Here is a 20,595-nt window from a genome sequence, read left to right as displayed (position 1 = left end):
CCCACTTCTGGGAATCTATATATATAAAAAAGCATAAGCAAATGAACAAGTGGTCAACCGGTCAACTGGTCGCTATGACGCACACTGACCACCAGGGGGCAGATGCTCAACACAGGAGCTGCCCCTGGTGGTCAGTTCACTCCCACAGCCAACCTCCTTCGGTCCCTCCCCCTGGCTGGCCAACCTCCCATGGCCCCTGCCCCCCAGCCAGCCAACCTCCTGTGGCCCGGATTGGCCCTGATCGTAGCCAAGCCAAGGGACCCCACCCATGCACGAATTCATGCACTGGGCCTCTAGTATATCATAAAAATCCCGAAACACCAATCAGAAAGAATATATGCACCCCAATGTTCATAGCAGCACTATTTACAATAGCTAAGATCTAGAAACAGTCCAAGTGCGCATCAGTAAATGAGTTGATAAAAAAGCTGTGGTACATTTACACAAAGGAATACTATGCAGCTGTAAAAAAGAAGGATCTCTTATCCTTTGAGATGTGAAGGGCCCTGGAGAGTATTATGGCTAAATGAAATAAGCCAGTCAGAGAAAGACAAGTATCACATGATCTCACTTAAATGTGGAATCTAATGAACAAAATAAACTGCCAAATAAAATATGCCCAGAGGCATGGAAGTGTAGCACAGACTGACAGATCTCAGAGGGAAGGGAGTGGGGAGGAGTGGGCAGAGAATAGCCAGAAAACTTATATGCATATATACATAATCCATGGACACAGACAATAGTGTGGTGAAGGCCTGGGATAGGGCAGGAATGGGGTGGAGGGAGGCAATGGAGGACATCTGTAATACCCTCAACAGTAAAGATAAGTAAAATTTTAAAATAACTGTGTAACACTAAAAATAAATACTATGTGGCTTTAAAAAAGAAGGCTCTCTTACCCTTTGCAACACCATGGATGGACCTGGAGGTTATTATGCTAAGGGAAATACAGTCAGAGAAGAAAAACAAATATCACATGATCTCACTTATATGTGGAATCTAATGAATAAAATAAACTGCCGCCCAGCTGTTTTGGCTCAGTGGATAGAGCGTCAGCCTGTGGACTGAAGGGTCCCTTGTTCGATTCCAGTCAAGGGCACATGCCTGGGTTGTGGACTCAATCCACAGTAGGGAGTATGCAGGAGGTAGTCGATCAATGATTCTCTCTCATCATTGATATTTCTATCTCTCCCTCCCTCTTCCTTCATCTCTGAAATCAATAAAAATATATCTAAAAAATAAATAAACTGCAAAACAAAATATGTCCAGAGACATGGATTCATGGAACAGACTAACAGATCTCAGAGGGGAGGCGGTGGGGGTATGGGAAGAGGTTAACCAAAGAACATATATGCATATATGCATAGTCCTTGGACACAGACAATTCTATATAATAGAAGGCTAATACGCAAATCAGCTGAACGGCAGAAAGACCAGTCGCTATGACGCGCACTGACCACTAGGGGCAGACGCTCAATGCAGGAGCTGCCCCCTGGTGGTCAGTGCGCTCCAGGCTCACGGCTGGCGAGTGCAGTGGCGGTGGGGGAAGCCTCTCCCACCTCCATGGCAGCACTAAGGATGTCCGATTGCCGGCTTAGGCCCACTCCCCATGGGCTCCCAGACTGCGAGAAGGTGCAGGCCAGGCTGAGGAACCCCCCAAGTGCATGAATTTCATGCACCGGGCCTCTAGTAGTGTGATAAAGGCCTGGGAAGGGTTGGGTAGAGGGGGTTATAGAGATGGGAAATGGGGGAAATCTGCAATACTCTCAACAATAAAAAAAGGCGCTGAAGTAGAAAACAAAAAACAAATTATGGAGCTATATGTACAGTAATGATACCATTTAAAAATACCAAAGTTGCCCAGCTGGTGTAGCTTAGTGGCTGAGCATTGATCTATCAACCAGGAGGTCATGGTTTGATTCCCAGTCAGGGCACATTCCCAGGTTGCAGGTTCAGTAGAGGGCATACAGGAGGCAGCCGATCAATGATTCTCTCTCATCATTGATGTTTCTATCTCTCTCTCCCTCTCCCTTCCTTTCTGAAATCAATAAAAATATATTTTAAAAAATACCAAAGCTTCCTATTAGTATACTAGAGGCCTAGTGCATGAAATTTGTGCACCGAGGGGGTGGTCCCTCAGGCCAGCCTGCACGCTCTCGCAGTCTGGGACCCATTGCGGGATGTCTGACTGCCAGCTTAGGCCCTCTCCCCCACAGTAGGACATCCCTCTCGCAGTCCAGGACCCCTCGCTCCTTACCGCCCACCTGCTGACTCGTCCTTACTCGGCTCGCTGCTGCTCCTTAGCACTGCCACAGAGGCAGGAGAGGCTCCCACCACCACCGCTGCACTCGCCACCTGTGAGCCTGGCTTCTGGCTGAGTGGCACTTTCCCAGTGGGAGCACACTGACCACCAGGGGGCAGCTCCTGCATTTAGCATCTGGCCCCTGGTGGTCAGTGTACATCATAGCAACTGGTCGTTCCAGTCATTCCACCATAATGGTCACTTAGGTTTTTATTATATAGATATACAAATATATATGTACATAGATACTGTGGAAGACAATGCACCAAACGTAACAGTGAAGGAACACTTCCACGTTTTATCCTATAATCTTCAATATGGTTTGTTTTTTTTACAAGAATATATATGTGTGTCAGTTGTATAAGTAAACTAAACTGAAAGATAACCATCAATAAACTGTAAATAGTGTGTAGAACTTCCATTAATAGTTGAAAAATAGGAAAAAAATAAATTCAGTCAGTCTACCAAAAGTAAGGAAAGAGTAAAAAGAAACCACAACCAAGTTCGATGATTAGAATTTTTTTAAAAGTGACAGGAGGCTCTACTAGATGTGGCTCAGTGGTTGAGCATTGTCCCATGCACCAAAAGGTTGCTGTTTCAATTACAGGTCAGGGTACATATCCAGATTGCAGGTTCGATCCCTGGTCAGGGTGTGTGCAGGGAGCAACTGATAGATATTTCTCTTTCACATCGATGTTTCTCTCTCTCTCTCTCTCTCTCTCTTTTCCCCTCTGTCTAAAAAAAATCAATAAAAAACATATTATTTTTTTTTAAATCTTTATTGTTGAGATGTCTCTCTTTTTTCCCCTCATAGCTCCCCTCCACCCAGTTCCCACCCCACCCCAGGCCCTTGTCACCCTATTGTCTGTGTCCATAGGTCCTGCATACATGCATATAAGATCTTTTGCTCAGTGGTTAGAGCACCAGCCCTCAGACTGAAGGGTCACAGGTTTGATTCCCGGTCCTACCCAAACGATGTGTCTCTCTCACATAGATGTTTCTCTCTCACACAGCATGATAATACATGCGTTTGCTTAAATGGGTCACGTTTTTCTCAGACCTCCATGTTTTTGTACACACTGTTCCCTTTTTCAAGTAACCCAAAGGTTTCCAGATCTCATATCTTGATATTATAAAATAAGTTCAGATTTGTATAATTAGTATACAAATTACAACTCTAAGCCCCTATCTTGTTGCCCAAGGAAAGTCTATTCTTCTACCAGGCTGGACAGTGCTTCCTCCAGCCCCCAAATAATTTCAGAGAAACCACAACAAATTCTTAAATGCTCTGAAAATCAGTCTTAGTTGTCAATTGTCATCCCTGACAGCTATTCTTTTCCCAAACTGCTATGCTCCAGAATTTAACTTTGACTTTTAAAAACTTTTAATTATATAATTTTAATACATACAAAGGAATATTTGTGACATGTGATTTATGGAGCATAATAATAAAACAAACCTCCATGAACCTGTCATCAGCTTAAGAACTAGAATACTACCAATGCTTTTGAATTCACTTAAATTCTCCTCCCTTGCTTCCCACAGAGCAATCCCCTATCCTGGATTTTGTGTTTATTATTTCCCTTATAAATGTTAATAGTTTTACCATGTATATTCATAAGTTTTCCTTACTTTTGAGCTTTACAATAAAGTTATCAAATCATATGTATTCTGTCCTGACTGGTTTGGCTAAGTGGATAGAGCTTCAGCCTGTGGACTGAAGGATCCCAGGTTTGATTCTGGTCAAGGGTTCATGCCCGAGTTGCGGGCTCGATTCTTGATGTGTTGCATGCAGGAGGCAGCCTAACAATGATTCTCTCTCATCACTGATGTTTCTATTTCTCTCTCCCTCTCTGAAATCAAAAAATATTTTTTAAATCATATGTATTCTTCTGTGATTTGCTTTTTCCATGTTACATTATTTCTGTGATTTATGCATGTAGTTGGAATTCATTTTTCAATGCTGTATAATATTTCATTGTTTGAATATACCACAATTTATTTAGCCATTCTATCAAAGAAAATTGTCTTGTCACTCTTTGGAGTTTGTAGTATGTTAATTCATACCAGGAACAGAAATCCTTAGCATGTTTGGCAAGGGTCAGCATTTATTTTTTTCTGTAAAAGACTAGATAGGAAATATTTTTGGCTCTTTGGGCCTTAAAGTCTATGACAACTACTGAACTCTGTTGTTTTAACACAAAAAGGAGCCACAGAAAATATGTAGATGAATGAGGATGGCAGTGTTCCAATAAAAATTATTTAGAAAAACAGGCAACTGGCTGTTTGGTCCACTGGCCATCATTCCTAAACCCTGATCTCATTCATATAAATCCCTATAGCATTGTCGTCTTGGTCCTACGTTAATTTCTATTATCTCACTTCTTTCGCATTATCTTATTTACCATGCCTCATCAGCACCCCCCAACCCTGCCATTGTGATTCTAAGCTCCTATATCTAAGGATAAGCCCAACCTGTAAGTCCAATTCCTGAACTAGTATGACTCAAAGGAAAAATTATTACCAGTAGCCCAGCCAGTGTGGCTCAGTGGTTGAGTGTTGACCTATGAACCAAGAGGTCTCCCTTAGATTCCTGGTCAGGGCACATGCCCAGGTTTCAGGCTCAATCCCAGCAAGGGGCATGCAGGAGGCAGCTGATCAATGTTTCTCTCTCATGGATGTTTCCATCTCTAAAAAAACAATAAAAAGATTTTTTGTAAAAAGAATTATTACCAGTAGCCACAGCTCCAACAGTATGTAGGTTATAGGAATAATTCCTGGTGCTAAGAGGCCTAGGAATTACTTTGAGGCAGCAATTTTCAACTGGTGTGCTTAAAGACTTTTTAAAACATCAATACCCGACTATTTAGTCAGGGGCACTGACCTCTTAGATTGTTAAATTTTTTTAAATATATTTTATTGATTTTTTACAGAGAGGAAGGGAGAGAGATAGAGAGTTAGAAACATTGATGAGAGAGAAACATCGATCAGCTGCCTCCTGCACACCCTCCACTGGGGATGTGCCCGCAACCAAGGTACATGCCCTTGACAGGAATCGACCCTGAGCCCTTTCAGTCCGCATGCCGACGCTCTATCCACTGAGCCAAACCAGTTAGGGCAGATTGTTAAATTTTTTTTTAAATGACAACAGCCAACACAATAGCCAACCGGTGTGAATGCCATGACTTGAACCATAAATATATAGGTCACTTAATAGAGTTGCATCTTTTTTGTTGTTGTTAATCCTCACCCAAGGATATCTTTCCATTCATTTTTTTTTTTAGGGAAAGTGGGAGAGGGAAAGACAGAGAGAAACATCGATGTGAGAGAAACACATCAATTTATTGCCTCCTGCACAAGCCCTGGCCAGGATCCAAGTCAGGGAAGAGCCTGCCCCTGACCGGAATCGAACCCAGGACCTTTTGGTCTGAGGCCAAGACTGTCCACTGAGCCAAACCGGCTAGGGCTAGAGTTGCATCTTATTGGTCATGTGGCAAAATAAGGTTGCATCTGACAAGTCAATTCTATTTTTCCCATTGACTTTTTTTTAGAGAAAGTGAAAGGGTGGGAAAGAGGTGGAAAGAGAGAGAGAAATATGAATGTGAGAGAGACACATGGATTGGTTGTCTCCCTAACCAGGGCCAAGGACCAAACCTACAACCCACGTAGGTGAACTTGACTGGGAATGGAACCCGGGACCCTCCAGTACGTAGCCCGATGCTTTAACAGCTGAGCCACACCAGACAGGGCTGACTGGTTAATTCTTGGTACCATAAATCCTCATATACAGGCATAGACACCTACAAATGCATTTCACAGATACCAATGGAGTATTTCACAGAACTAGAATAAATGCTTCAAAAATTTGTATGGAACCTTCTGGCCATTATGGCTTGGTGGTTGACCGTCGACCTATGAACCAGGAGGTCACAGTTCAATTCCAATCAGGGCACATGCCCTGTAGGGGGTGTGCAGGAGGCAGCTGATCAATGATTCTCTCTCATAATTGATGTTTCTATCTCTCTCTCTCCCTCTCCCTTCCTCTCTGAAATCAATAAAAATATATTATTAAAAATTTGTGTGGAACCCCAAAAGACCCCGAATAGCAACAGCAATCTTGAGAAAGAAGAACAAAGTTGGAGGAATCACCCTACCTGACATCAAACTATACTACAAGGCCATAGTCATCAAAACAGCATGGTGCTGGCATAAAACAGACATATAGATCAATAGAACAGAATAAAGACCCCAGAAATAAATTCATGCCTTTATAGTCAATTAATACTTGACAAAGGAGGCAAAACATACAAGGGACTAAAGATAGTCTTTTCAATAAATGGTGTTGGGAAAATAGGACAGATACGTGCAAAAAAAAAAAAATGAAAGTAGACCATCTTCTTATACCTCTCACAAGAATAAACTCGAAATGGATTAGTGACTTAAATGCTGGACTGGAAGCCATAAAAATACTGGAAGAAAACATGGGCAGTAAAATCTCAGGCATTTCTCACAGCAGTATTTTTTCTGATATACAGTAGGGCCTTGACTTACGAGTTTAATTCATTCCGAGACCGAGCTCGTTAAGAAGCTCGTTAAGGAGCCTGTTAACTCAAATTACTCTATCAACTCAATGCAAAAAAACGTACAGTTTTGATAATATTAATATACTTAAAATCCTTTTATTCTTGAAATATTAATGTTTATTGCATGTAATATTATTATATGTAAGATCATTTTTCTTTAATGGTTATTGCATATAACATTATCATATTTAAAATAGTTTTTCTTGAGATATTAATGTTTATTGCATGTAACATTATTATATTTAAAATCGTTTTTCTTAAAATAAAAAAAAAACTGGAAAAAAAAGAAACTTAAAAAAAAGGAAAGAATGAAACTATTCCCTAAGAACTAGTCTCCTTGAAAATTCCTGAATATGCCTTATTCTCCCTCACCTTAAGGATTTAAGCATGCTCCCTGTTTTCCTTCTTTGTGCCCCCTGCTCCCTCCTACTCCCCTAGCCTGGCTAATTCCCACTCATCTTCAGGGATTTAAATTGAACTACTCTTTCTGGAAACTCTTCTCCCAATTCCTACCCTTCCTCTACACCACCCACCTTACCTCTGTGCAGGTTATCTCTCTCTGGGTTCCTAGCAGCTTTTATCTCTCAGTCCTGTAACTGTCTTCCTCACCCACTAGGCCAATTGAGAACTGTTTGAGGTCAAGGGTTGTCTTTGTATGCTCAGTGACTGGATCATAATGGGTCCTCAGGCAGTGTTTATCCAGTGTTTGCCTGGATTTGGCTAGTAGAAGGAGCTGATTTCTACTCCCGGTGGAGATCAGCCAATGGCTGAGTGTCCAGGCAGAGAACCCACTGATTTCCTAGAGCCAAATTGCCACTGACTCCTTTTTTGTTGTTGTTAATACTCACCCAAAGATATTTTTTTCCATCGATTTTTTAAATATATTTTATTGATTTTTTACAGAGAGGAAGGAAGAGGGATAGAGAGTTAGAAACATCGATGAGGGAGAAACATCGATCAGCTGCCTCCTGCACACTCCCTACTGGGTATATGCCCGCAGCCAAGGTACATGACCTTGACCAGAATCGAACCTGGGACCCTTGAGTCCGCAGGCCGACGCTCTATCCGTTGAGCCAAACCAGTTAGGGCTCCATCGGTTTTTTTAGAGAGAGTGGATTTTAGAGATAGTGGAAGGGAGGGAGGGAGGGGGAGAGAGAGAGAGAAGCATCAATGTGAGAGACAGGCATGGATTAGCTGCCTCCCACAGGAGTTCCGACCGGGCCAGGATTGAACTTGCAACCTAGGTATGTGCCCTTGACCAGGATTAGAACCCGAGACCCTTGAGTGAGGAGGGGATGATACTCTAACCCAGGGGTGGGCAAACTTTTTGACTCGAGGGCCACAATGGGTTCTTAAAATGGACTGGAGGGCCGGAAAAGCATGGATGATGGAGTGTTTGTGTGAACTAATATAAATTCAAAGTAAACATCATTACATAAAAGGGTACGGTCTTTTTTTTTTTTTTTTGTTTTATTCATTTCAAACGGACCGTAGTTTGCCCACGGCTGCTCTAACCACTGAGCAACCTGCCAGGGCACCAATGTCTCCTTGAATGTACACTTCTTGCTGTTGTGTCCTTCCAACTTAAGGATGGCCTGGACTGAATCCAAGCTTGGCCTCCTTTTGGACACTGTGATTTGGCTCATCTCAATAAAGGAGTTATTTTGTGATTCCTCATTTTTTTCTCCTGGTGAGTGGGGCTCTGAACATCTTTTCCTAACTTGTCTATTATTTGAGACAATTTTTTGGCATGTCTGCTTACTAAATTGTAAAGTATGAGAAGTACTGTATTTGGAATTAGAAAAAAATAGGTTTGGTTTAAGTCTGTGGGCTTTGTGACTTTGACGAGTCGAGTCGTTTTAACCTCCTTCCCTGAGCCTATTTCTCATCTGTAAAATAGGGATGGCTTTGACCTATCTCACACTGTGACTATGAGGACAATATAAGATTGTGTGTAAAAGTGTCTGGAAAACCTGTAAAATCAATTGCAAATGGAATTTTGTATTAGTTCTGTATTCCCTTATGACATCTAGCACCATGCTTTGCCTGGAGTAGTTAGTTGCTCAATACATTTTTGTGGAATGACCAAATGAGTTGGCAAGAGAAATAATGCTATTGGTGGGAATGAAGAACATTTAATAGAATCAGGAAAAACAGATCACTTGGCAATAGAAACATCCATATGGTAAGTAATAGTTCAGAAGTTGGGCATTTATGGATAGTTTCAAACCTACATTCCTAATGTCTGCTCTTTGTTTTGCTTATTAAAAATATTTAAATTTTCTAAGATGGTTTGCTAGGTAAAATGAGCTGTCGAATTTGACTAGGTCTTAAATATTTAGCTCACAAAGTTGGGTTTGCCCCAGGCAATACTGTGAACTTAGCAAAAATGTACTCTCTGAAATCTTTCCTCCCTTGACTGTAACTTTACACCCACCCCCACCCCCCACTGCAATGCCTACTCCTAGTTCTGTTTACCTCCAGATTCTCCCTGGCTAATTTGCACCTGAAAAAAATGATTCCTAGAGAGGGGTATTTTTTAATCAAATGGAATGAATAAATAATTTAAATTTTAGGCATTAAAGGGAGTACAAAGGTTTATCAGCCCCATTCAAATCACAATGGTACTTCATCTTCAGTTGTGGTCTGTACTCTGGTTTATGTAGAAACACCCAGATAGCCTCTTTAAAATACTGAAAGTTGAGACCCTACTCACAGAGATTCTAATTTACTTGGACTAGGTTCAGACCTGAACAAAGGTGTATTTTTAAAGCTCCCCAGGCAATTCTGTTGTGCTGTCAGAGTTGGGAACCACTGATTTAAACCTAAATTGGCCCTGCTCTTGAGAAAAAGAAAAGCTGAATGCCATTTGAAGATCAAACCTTAAAGCAGGTGAGGGTGGAGGGACTGCGAGAATCATTGATAAAGTGAACAGAAAGTTAAAAATAGGCCCAGAAATTCCATAATAAGCAAGTGCTTGGCAGCACCAAAGGAAGAAGTTAACCTATGGCAAATTCGGTCTCTCATTCCCAAACCTCCAGGGCAAATGGCCTGGCCCTGTTGGTCCTTAAACCTGCTTTCCAAAGGGCTCATGGGTATGACCTGAGATAAAATCTCTGAGCTAAGGAGCTAAGTCCTCAAATGGTTGTTGATGTACCTGAGTTAGTAGTTCTTCAGTAGATGAAACAATTTTACATAGAAGATAAATGATTTTTTTTACAAATGAGATTTGTGTTGCTTATTTATATTTTACTGAGCACTAAGGGTTCAGCATTTTTTATTAATTTGTCTTTTATATAAAGCAATTCCAGGATGGATAAAGGGTCAGTTCACATTGTGTAGCTGGATCATCTTTGCCTAAACTTTGGCCTCCCCAGTCATCTCATAGCAGCCCCTTGCTGTTGATAGCATAACAAAGCCCTTATTATGATATAATGTTTCTCATCTCATCACTGTTTTGTTGGCCTTTGCCATATTTCCCTGCTTCAAAAGTGGTCCTACATAAAAGTGAATAGAGCACATGGGCTACCTTTTACCCAGAAGTTTTGTTGTTGTTTTTCTGGACACAGTTTTAAATAAATTCGGCTGCAGAAACATCTTTGGTATTCTGAGCAGGCAGTATCTTTTATTTTTATCAAAAATCTCATGGAGAACAAAGCTCCTGGGAGTGTCTATCCTTTGACAAGCCCCTGCTCTGAGATAGCTGGATAAGAATCAAGCACCCAGGGGAATTTCCTTGATCAAAACAGGGAAACAAGTTACACTCTGCCTTTTTAGAGAGATGCCTACAGAAATATGGGAATGGAATTTAGAAAAACTAGCCCTCATTGTATTTCTTCCTTTATGCATATATTTACCTTTATAAGTACCTACACATTTGTTTATTTACTTGATTAAAACAAGGCCAATTATAACTATACCTTATTTGGCAGCATTGCAAAGTTTAATTACTGTTTCTAATTTATGCATTGAAATCACAAAATGAAAGATTCTAATATATGGAATATGTGGTAAGTGCCCAATCTGGTTTAGTCTGATAATGGCCATAATTGTATGGTGTCCTGCACTGCATGTCTACATTATTGTGGTTTCAGTGATTTCAGCCTTGAAAAATGTATTTTTATGTTGAGGATGTGTTTAACATTGGGTGTATAGAATATACACTTATATTTTAGCTAGCCTCAGTTAGTTGATTCTTGAAGTAAATAATGTTTTACAAAGCAATGTGGGAGGTTTTTCTTCCTTTAGATTGGTTCAAGGGGCCAAGAAGACACAAAGTTCTGGTACTCACACATCATATAATATCTAAGTTGGTTTGTGCCATAAAATGTAAATATCAAATTAAAAACTCACTATTAAAATAACACACATATTAGGATGTGCTATTTATCGAGGACTAACCTGGCACAAAGTAAAATGAGGCTATAAAGTGTCAAAAGGAAGATTATTATTAATTACTAAGAAAAAATATTTTTTCCACAAAACTCACTTGAGGCTATTTCACAGAAAACTTAAATAGTAGGTTGGACTATTGGACCATTGAAATTAAACTAGAGCTCAAGAGCCAAGGATCTGTGCTTTCATAACTAACACACAACTCCAGAGAGTGAAGGATTTAGATAACCATGTCAGATTAGGAGCTATTATTACTAGAATGTAGTTGAATATTAACAGGCCTCAGCCTATCCTTTATGTTACTTATAAAAGTTTATCTTTGTGTGGCAAACCAGTTTTCTTTTATCTTTATGTCCATTGCCTTTCAGTTGCACTAATATTTGTCATTTTAAAAATAGCTAGCACTTCCATACATCATTCTAAGGAATATAATTCATGAATTAGAACAGGACCCACATTTTTGTTTTGTAAAGTTCTTGGTTAAAATGCAAATTGTCCTAGTAGAGGTACTTTTAGGGCATTATCAGCTGATCCACCCATACACGAATTTTAGGAATATAGCTGCATGAATTAGAACAACCTTGTTCATAATCCCGAAAATTAACCAGTTAGTCCTCCATGACATTATTTTATTCTCATTCAGTGAAATATTCCATTCAGTAAGTATTTACTCTGCATATACACATGTTCAGCATCCTGTGAAATGTGAGACACAATAAAGAAGGATTTAATATTTTCGGATACCTTCCTTGGTCTTAAGAGTTTACAGTCACATATTAGGCACTAAGAACCATGGTTCTTTAAAAACAGACAGGAGTCTATCTTCCCCCTTTCAGGCCTCTATCTTCCTATTTTTGTGTGGCTCAGGAGCCTAAATTCCATAGAGCCTTGCTCTCAGCTGGCTCATCAAACAACACAAAGCTGATAATGGCCCATTGTGGTAACTTTTCTAGGAAGATTTGCATTTTAACTAAGGAATTTTCAAGACAAAAGCAAAGTGAAAACAAAAACAATCAAAAAGAATAAACTGAGCCTGTGCAAACAAAGGTAGAAAATTTATTTATTCTTAGGGTTCTGATAGGTCTATCTCAAGTTATAGGATACAAACTGCTTTTTAAAAAAGAATTTTTTTTTCGTTAATCCTCACCCAAGAACATTTCTTTTTCCACTGATTTTTAGAGACAATGGAAGGGAGGGAGCGAAGAAGGAGAGAGAAACTCTATGTCAGACTTTTCAATTGGTTGCCTCCTGCACACACCAGACCAGGGATCTAACCTGCAACCCAGGTACATGCCCTTGACCAGGAATCAAACCCAAGACTGAGGGCCGACTTTCTAACTACTGAGCCACTAGCCAGGGAACAAACTGCTTTTATTCCACCCACAATCCTGTCACTTCCCTGCTTTTAAAAGCCCAGCTTGCTTGCTGGTTTCCATGCTGTCTATTCCAGCCTACAGGGTAGACTCCAAAATTTTTGACTTTTTGTGCCAGGCACTCCTGAGCCTCACCTTCCTTACTTCCAACCAGACACATCCTACTTTCCAGCCCCACTACACTTTCCATATTTCTATAAATAGGCAAGGCCTTCTCACAACTCCCTCCTTTGCCTGTTTTCCACTGCCTAAAATGCCTTTTACCTTGTTTCTCCTCTTGTCTTTTTGGAAACTCCCACTTTGAGACCCAGCATGAATGTCAATTCTGTGAAACTCCATTACAAAATTCCCCCAAATTTCTTGTTTCACCTATTTCCACAGCACTTTGTACACCTGTTAGAGTAGTATATGGAAATTAGTTTTGAAATTCTCTTACCTCACTGGCTTCTCACTGGCAGGGCCTGACATAGCTTCTGGCATATATAGTCTTTCAATACATGCTTGTTGAATGTTTCTCCAGTTAGAATAATCAACAGGTTGGCAAATTTAGCTTTATTTGACATTGTGTTCTCTGCCCCCTAATGTTCTCAGGTTAAATAAAAACTCCCAGCAGGGAAATTTACAAGGTTTATAATTTAACAAAATTTAGAGGTTTGTTCTTATGAGTAATCAAAACTTTGGGTCGTGGAATACAATGATAGAAAACATTGTTTTAATATTTTTTAACAAATATTCTCCTAAAATTTCTTCTTTTAGACAACGTATATGAGCTGAGATTTAGTAAAATTAAGTGACTTTGTTTAGTCTTTACACTCTCGGGTTAATGACTGATGGGGTCGGATTGGTCCTGGGAATTGTGGTGTGTATGTATGTGTGTGTGTGGGGGTGATGTTAGTTACCTTCCTGTTTTTCAGCTTTAGAATGCACCTTTAACTTTGGCTTGCCATCTTATAAAATGTTCTTGGTAGGGAGGGAAAAAAGTTCGCAGCGACATAACTGAGAAAGATATAAAAACTCAGGCCCTATTCAGTATTGGCTCATTAAGTGTCCTTGACATAAGCGAAACAATTCACAGCTCAACCAAATCAAAAACTCCTTTTCTTGTTATCTAAACTGTTTTCTCATTCCTGTCCTGACATTCCTCCCTAGCAGCAGACATAGTGGCATGTTTTTATCCACTTAGGCTTACTCCTTCCCGTGCCTTGCAACTCCTCCTTATTCCTTTATCTCTTTCAAAGTTTCCATTCTCCCTTCCCTCACTCGTTACTTCCTCCCTTTCTCCATCCCTCTTTCCCTCCTCCCCTATTTTCCCATCCAGCTCACCCCGCCCCTCACAGTCACCACCTTCCCTCCCTTTCGGGATCCGTCCGGATCCCGTCTCCCACCACCTTACTCCCCCCGCCCCGCGCCGGCCTTGCGCTCACAAAGCTCCAATCAGTAGCTCCGAAGGTGTCCCAAGGCCCGCCCCCTCCGCCGGGTCCAAAGCTCTCACCCCTTTTCCCCTCCCCCACACCCCCCAAGTCCTGCGGACCTGGGGGCTTCAGAATCTGGAGCTATGAAAAGTATCTCTTCAGTCACTTCCGGTAAGAGCGCTGCGGCACGGAGCTTCCCGCGGGACCGTTAAGGAGCCGTTGGGAGTTGTCCGGGAGCAGGGTGAGGAGAGCGCTGCCTGGCTCGGGGTGAGAGGGAATGAGAAGAGGGAGCAAGAGAGTGAGAGGGGGGCAGGAGAGTGAAAGGGGGCCCGGGAGAGTGAGAAGGGGGAGCGGGAGAGTGAAGCGGGGCGGGAGAGTGCGGCGGGGCGGAAGAGTTAGGGGAGCGAGCGAGGGGAGAGAGCGAGCGAGAGCCCTAGAGTCCGAGCGTCTAAAGCACCTCGGTCGCTGCTTTCCCGCCGCCTGCCAGCTCCTCCGCCCCCCTGGAGACCGCAGTGCTTCTCTCCACCCCGCTCCGACTCTCCGGTTCTGACACCGCCCCGCTCTCGCTGCCGCGTGACCGGAAGTAGCGCCATCTTTAGCCTCTCGTGCTCTCGACAATAACAAGCCCCAGCTCGCTCCCCCTCCCCCCAACCAGGGCAGCTCCCCTCCCTCCTAGAGGGAGAGAAGGGGGGAGGAGCTGCCGCCTCACAGACTCACTGAGTCGCTCCTGCAGCAAGGGGAGGGGGAGGGGGGGGGAGAGAGAGACCGAAAAGCAGGAAAGGCGGACGGTTTGGCCGTTTACCTGTCTGCCTTCTCATTCGCTCTCCCCCCTTGTTCTGTTCGCTCCTGGTGTCAGCCTATCCGCCTTCCCAAACCCTCCCATTCCCCCGGTGTAACCCCCCCTTCACTTTCCTTCTTGTCCTCTGTGTTTCTCCTCTCTTCTTTCTTCCCTTCCCCCTCTAGCATTGCCACCTTCTCTCCGACACGCACGCAGGCACATAAACGTAGGTTTTTGATGCTCCTCTGCCTGTTGACCGCGCTATTTTCATGTTTCCAACAGGTTTTTCTTCCCCCAATTCCTCAGCTGCTGCTGCTGCTCAGGAGGTCAGATCTGCCACTGATGGTAATACCAGCACCACTCCGCCCACCTCTGCCAAGAAGAGAAAGTTAAATAGCAGCAGCAGCAGCGGCAGTAACAGTAGTAACGAGAGAGACGACTTTGATTCCACCTCTCCTTCCTCTTCTACTCCTCCTTTACCACCTAGGGATTCGGCATCCCCTTCAACCTCGTCTTTCTGCGTGGGGGTTTCGTTAGCTGCTTCCAGCCACGTACCGGTACAGAAGAAGCTGCGGTTTGAAGACACCCTGGAGTTTGTAGGATTTGATGCGAAGATGGCTGAGGAATCTTCCTCCTCCTCCTCCTCATCTTCACCAACTGCTGCAACATCTCAGCAGCAGCAAATTAAAAATAAGAGTATATTAATCTCTTCTGTGGCTTCAGGGCATCACGCTAACGGCCTGGCTAAATCTTCTACCACCGCTTCTAGCTTTGCTAACAGCAAGCCTGGCTCTGCTAAGAAGTTAGTGATCAAGAACTTTAAAGGTAACCAAGGCTAAAATCCATAATCACCTAAGAATTTGACACTTGAGCGGTCACGTGCCTATTTATGTTAATATATTAAACTGAATAGAGGTGGCCTAATGTTTTATGCATAATCAATGAAGTGGAGGGAGGTCCTTTTTTGGGTGGAGGGTTCATTTTCCGGGGGTGGTTGGTATCCTGGTGCTGAAGCATACACTGGGTGTTTCTGTGCAGGATTTTGAGATCTATCTCAGGTTATTGTAGCTAATCTGTTATTCCTTATAATATTGACATTCGGTATGAGTGATCCGGATTTTACAGGTGAGAGATTTATATTCTAAAGAGCTTTCTTTATTTCAGGTACATAGTCTTGGCACTGCTACGATTTTTATTTTTGTGCTCCAGTAGGCCACATTCTCCAGTTTCTAGAAATGCAGGTAGCAATGATGATCATTTCATGCTCAAAGATTTATAGTTAGATTCATAATGTTGAATACTATATTCTTGAAACTCACTGTGGAAGCAATATTTGGAGAAAAATATTTATGATCTCTGCATTTCTTTCCAAAGGTAGGGTTTGGAAGTGAAAAATGCTGTATATACACAGAAGTCGTAACTCTCTTTACCACTAGTCTAAAGATAGGAAAAATTACTATACCTATATTTTATCATTAGAATGGGCTTTAAAGTACTGACCTGCAGCTTTTCAGAACATTTGTTCATTTTTCTGTTTGATATATATGATTGAGAGTATTATGAATACATTGATACAAGAATAAAATTAGCGATTTAAAAAATGTCAATTGAGCTGAATTAGTTTGCATCTGTGGGCTGTGTTTCTATTTTTCTGACTTTTTCAACACTCTTAACTGGCAGGTAATAGATGCTAAACTGTTAAATGGAGAAGTAAATGAATGAACTAAAGTAATTACCAGATTAGTGCCTTGTGACTAAATATCAATATTGGGAAAATAGATTTCCCATGCTTGTGTTTTCAACATTAATTTGGAAATCAGGACTATGCTCTATTTTGTCTCAAGTAGAGGGTTATAGTGTTGTTTATTTTTAACCTTTTCTTTTCTGTCACTCCTCTTCCATTCCCAGGCTCTCAAGAGTGTTGTAATCTTCTTAATTTAATAGTAGACTTTTCTGAAGTAGATATAAATTACAGTTGACTAATGTGTTCACTGTTTCACTTAAAATACATTGATTTAATAGCCAAGGGTTTTTTAAGGGATGAGCTATGATCCTAATGCATTTGTATACTGGTTTCAGAGATTTTGTTTGGATTTTTTCTCTCCCTCTTAAATAGAAAACACATTATTAAGGCATTTAGATGTTTTAATTTAAAAAAATACTCGTTGCTAATAAAGGAAATTTAAAGCCTGGATTAATATGTTCCTTTCCTTTCTGAAAATACTACATAGGTTCTGAAGTCATTGGGGTGTTTTGATTTTTAAAAATCTCACTGTGCTCATAAATGTAGTTTAAATTCAAACCTGAATTAAAAATGGTTGTCTCCATTTATGTAGACCCTGCATAAATGTGGGGGCCAAACAGACTTGGATTAGAATCCCAATTTTGCCACTGACTGACTATAGTGACCTTGGGCAAACCTTACTAAATAAATCTTCCAGCCTCAGTTTTCTCAGTTGCAAAATAGGGAAAAAGATACCTTGCTCAAGGCATTATTAGAAAAATTAAGATGTTTTTAAAGTACCTTGTACATAATAGGTTCTCAGTATTTTAAAACTCAGGTATAAAATTCATGTTGACTGACTGAGGTTTTACACATGATGGAATAAGATCAGGATTGCTTTTTTTATTTGTCATTCTTGAATTTTTATTTTTTGAAACAATACAGTCAATAGTAGAAAGAAACCTCACTTTCAGTTTTAATAGGTGACTCAAAATGACTTAAATAGTATTCTCCCATTTCAAACTTTATTCTTTATACTAAGCCTAAATACAGCGGTTACTTTAATATTCAGGTGTAATAATTACAAAGATCACAATTTACCCTTAAAAAGTAGTAATATTATTGTATTTTATGGATCCTTCTGTTGCTCTGATAAGTTGTGTTACTCTATCCTACATATTATTCTGATACCAACTTTTTATATATTATCTAGATAAGCCTAAATTACCAGAAAACTACACAGATGAAACATGGCAGAAACTGAAAGAAGCAGTAGAAGCTATCCAGAATAGTACTTCGATTAAGTACAATTTAGAAGAACTCTATCAGGTATGTATTAATGTGGATAACCAGCTTTGGTCAGTGTAAACTGAGATGGATGTATATGACTTTTACTTTATGGTTTTACATTTAGAAATTTTTTCAATTTTAGTTTACATTTAATATTATTCTGTATTAGTTTCATGTGTATAGCATAGTGGTTAGACAATCATATACTTTACGAAGTGTTCTCCCTAATATGGGTCCTTATGTAGCCTTTTGGTTCCCCTTAAATTACAATTTCTTATTAATTTATGCACACTTTAATAAACTATGGGTACAATCATATTGGTATAAATTGGGCTTATCTCCTTCTGATTAGGATTTACAATTAGGAGTACTTTCATATAATAGAGTTTTACCTATCTATACCTGAATCCCAAAGATGATTTCTGGTGACATGTCCTTCTGTTGTACTTGCTAAGTTGTGTTACTCACCTATGGGAAAGGCCTCAAAAAAATGCAGGTATTCTCCATATACTTTTGTCTACCTCCTTCCTGTTAGCCTTTTGACATTTCTTTTTATGTTCTTCTTACCTTCTGGGACACACCTTACCCAAAAAAATGAGCTGCAGGTTGTAGCCCAGCAACTTGGCGTGAGGTCCAGGTTTGTTTTTCATGCTTAGCAATGGGTCTGTACTTGAAGTGTTTAATTTAAATATACTCTTAAGAACAATTAATAATTTAGACTTCTTGCTACCAACTTATTTTGCCCTACTGAATTTTTAAAATTGATTTTATGGAAAGGAAGGGAGAGAGAAACATAGATCAGTTGCCTCCCGAATGCGCCCCGACCAGGGATAGAACCTGCAGCCTGGGTATGTGCTCTGATCAGGAATCAAACCTGCCACCTTTTTGGTGTACCGGATGATGTTCCAACAAATTGAGCCATGTTGGCCAGGGATGCCCTACTGCATTTTTTTAAAATACATTTTTATTGATTTCAGAGAGGAAGGGAGAGAGAAACATCAATGATGAGAATCATTGATCGGCTGCCTCTCCTGCACACCCCGCACTGGGGATTGAGCTTGCAACCCGGGCTACTGCCCTGACTGGGAATCAAACCATGACCTCCTGCTTCAACCACTCTCAACCACTGAGCTATGCCAGCTGGGCTGCCATACTATATTTTTGACACAACCAATTCAAGAAGTTATTTCGCATTATAGCAACAATTTTGTATTCAAATATTTCGGAGTCCAGTAGTTAGAGTTTTTACATTAATGAGTAGCTTGTAAGAAATTATGTTGGGTTGATCATAATTCATAGTTTCATATATGTTCATTTTATCTATTTATTTAAATGTTTTTATTGATTTTAGAGAGAGAGGGAGGGAGAGAGAAAAACATGGATTGGCTGCCTCCTGCATGCCCCTGCTGGGATTCAAGTCTGCAACCTGGGCATGTGCCCTGAGGGGATATCAAACCTGTTACCTCTTGGTACATGAGAAGACACTCTAACCAATTGAGCCACATCAGCCAGGGCTCATCTGTACATTTTAGTTGCAGAGGTAGTATGGTGATTGAAAAATCCTAGATTAGGATCTAGTTTTGATTGCAATTACCCTTTTGATCTTGGGCAAGGAACCCGGCTTTGGTTTCCTCCTCTGTAACATAGGGGGGAAAATGCCTGTCCTATTTAACTCATGGGTTGCTCATAAGAATCAAATAAAATGTGAAAAATACCTTGAATCACTATGATATATAGAAGTATAAGTCAAACTTATTTCATAAGCCAGTGTGGCCTTTTCACTTGTGATTTGTCAGTGGTGAGATCACCATTTTCTGTTGCTGTGAAAATTAAATGAGTCAGTGCATGCAAAACAATAAGAACAATGCCCAACACATGGTAATAATGCTATGTAATACCATAAGCATTACAGTGCTGATACCTTAAGTATTATAATGCTATGTGTCAGGTAGTAGTAGTAGTACCTCAGCTATTGCTTCAGGATAAACCCACCTCATTTGGCTATGTTGGTAGATTCCTTACGTGGCTCCTCATTTGTACAACAATAAAAGTAAAATTACAGAATTAAGAGTTAGAAAGGCCTTAAGAGATCATGTGGTCTAATATCTTCGTAGAGTGCACATGGCAGCCTATAAAGGTTCATCTCTTACCTCATTTAAGCATTATAGAAACCCTTTGTGAAGTAGATAGGGTAGTAATTATTATCCCTATTCTACTAATGAGGAAACTGAGTCTCAGGGAAGTTAAATAATGTGCCCAGAGTCATATATTGATACAGCAGGGGACTCAAACGAAGATGCCCAAGTTTCTATTTCTACTTCAGTGCACTTTCCCTACCATGCTGCCTCACTAATACACCATAGCCCTTTAAATAGTGCAGTGTTTAAAGCAAATATTTTTACTTTAGGAGAAAAGACTCTGTCATCAAAGGTGATTTTTTTCATTTGTGCATATGTAGGGTGTTTATTTGGATACACTGTGTACAGCATCTTTAATTTCTATGATGTACTTTTTTTATCTTTAATTTCTTCATTGGTTAAGGTATTTCAAATGTGTTCTCATCCCCCCATTAACCCCCAACCTCCCTCCCCTCCACTCATGCTCTCATCCCCGTTGTCCGTGTCCATTGGTTTGGCTTATATGCATGCATACAAGTCCTTTAGTTGATCTCTTCCCCTTACCCCCACCCTCCCCTACTTTCCCTCTGGGGATTGATAGTCTGATTGCTGTTTCTCTGTC

General features: G+C 40.7%; 1 protein-coding gene across 3 annotated transcripts in view; it reads left to right on the top strand.

Moving 5' to 3' along the window:
* Positions 1-14,110: 14,110 nt before the first annotated feature.
* CUL4B (cullin 4B) overlaps positions 14,111-20,595 on the top strand; it is a 55,836-nt gene continuing 49,351 nt past the window's right edge. The window contains exons 1-3 of one of the 3 annotated variants that reach the window (XM_014532115.1): positions 14,111-14,236; positions 15,126-15,668; positions 17,780-17,895. In XM_014532115.1, the coding sequence (XP_014387601.1) occupies positions 14,209-14,236; positions 15,126-15,668; positions 17,780-17,895 (687 nt within the window). In that variant the 5' untranslated portion in view covers positions 14,111-14,208. Of the gene's footprint in view, positions 14,307-15,125; positions 15,669-17,779; positions 17,896-20,595 lie in introns of all 3 variants that reach the window. The other 2 variants (XM_014532116.1, XM_014532117.1) reach the window with 2 other exon arrangements.

The sequence above is a fragment of the Myotis brandtii genome, unplaced genomic scaffold (assembly GCF_000412655.1).
Source record: "Myotis brandtii unplaced genomic scaffold, ASM41265v1 scaffold846, whole genome shotgun sequence".
Taxonomy (NCBI): Eukaryota; Metazoa; Chordata; class Mammalia; order Chiroptera; family Vespertilionidae; genus Myotis; species Myotis brandtii.
This window is presented reverse-complemented; position numbering and strand designations above follow the sequence as displayed.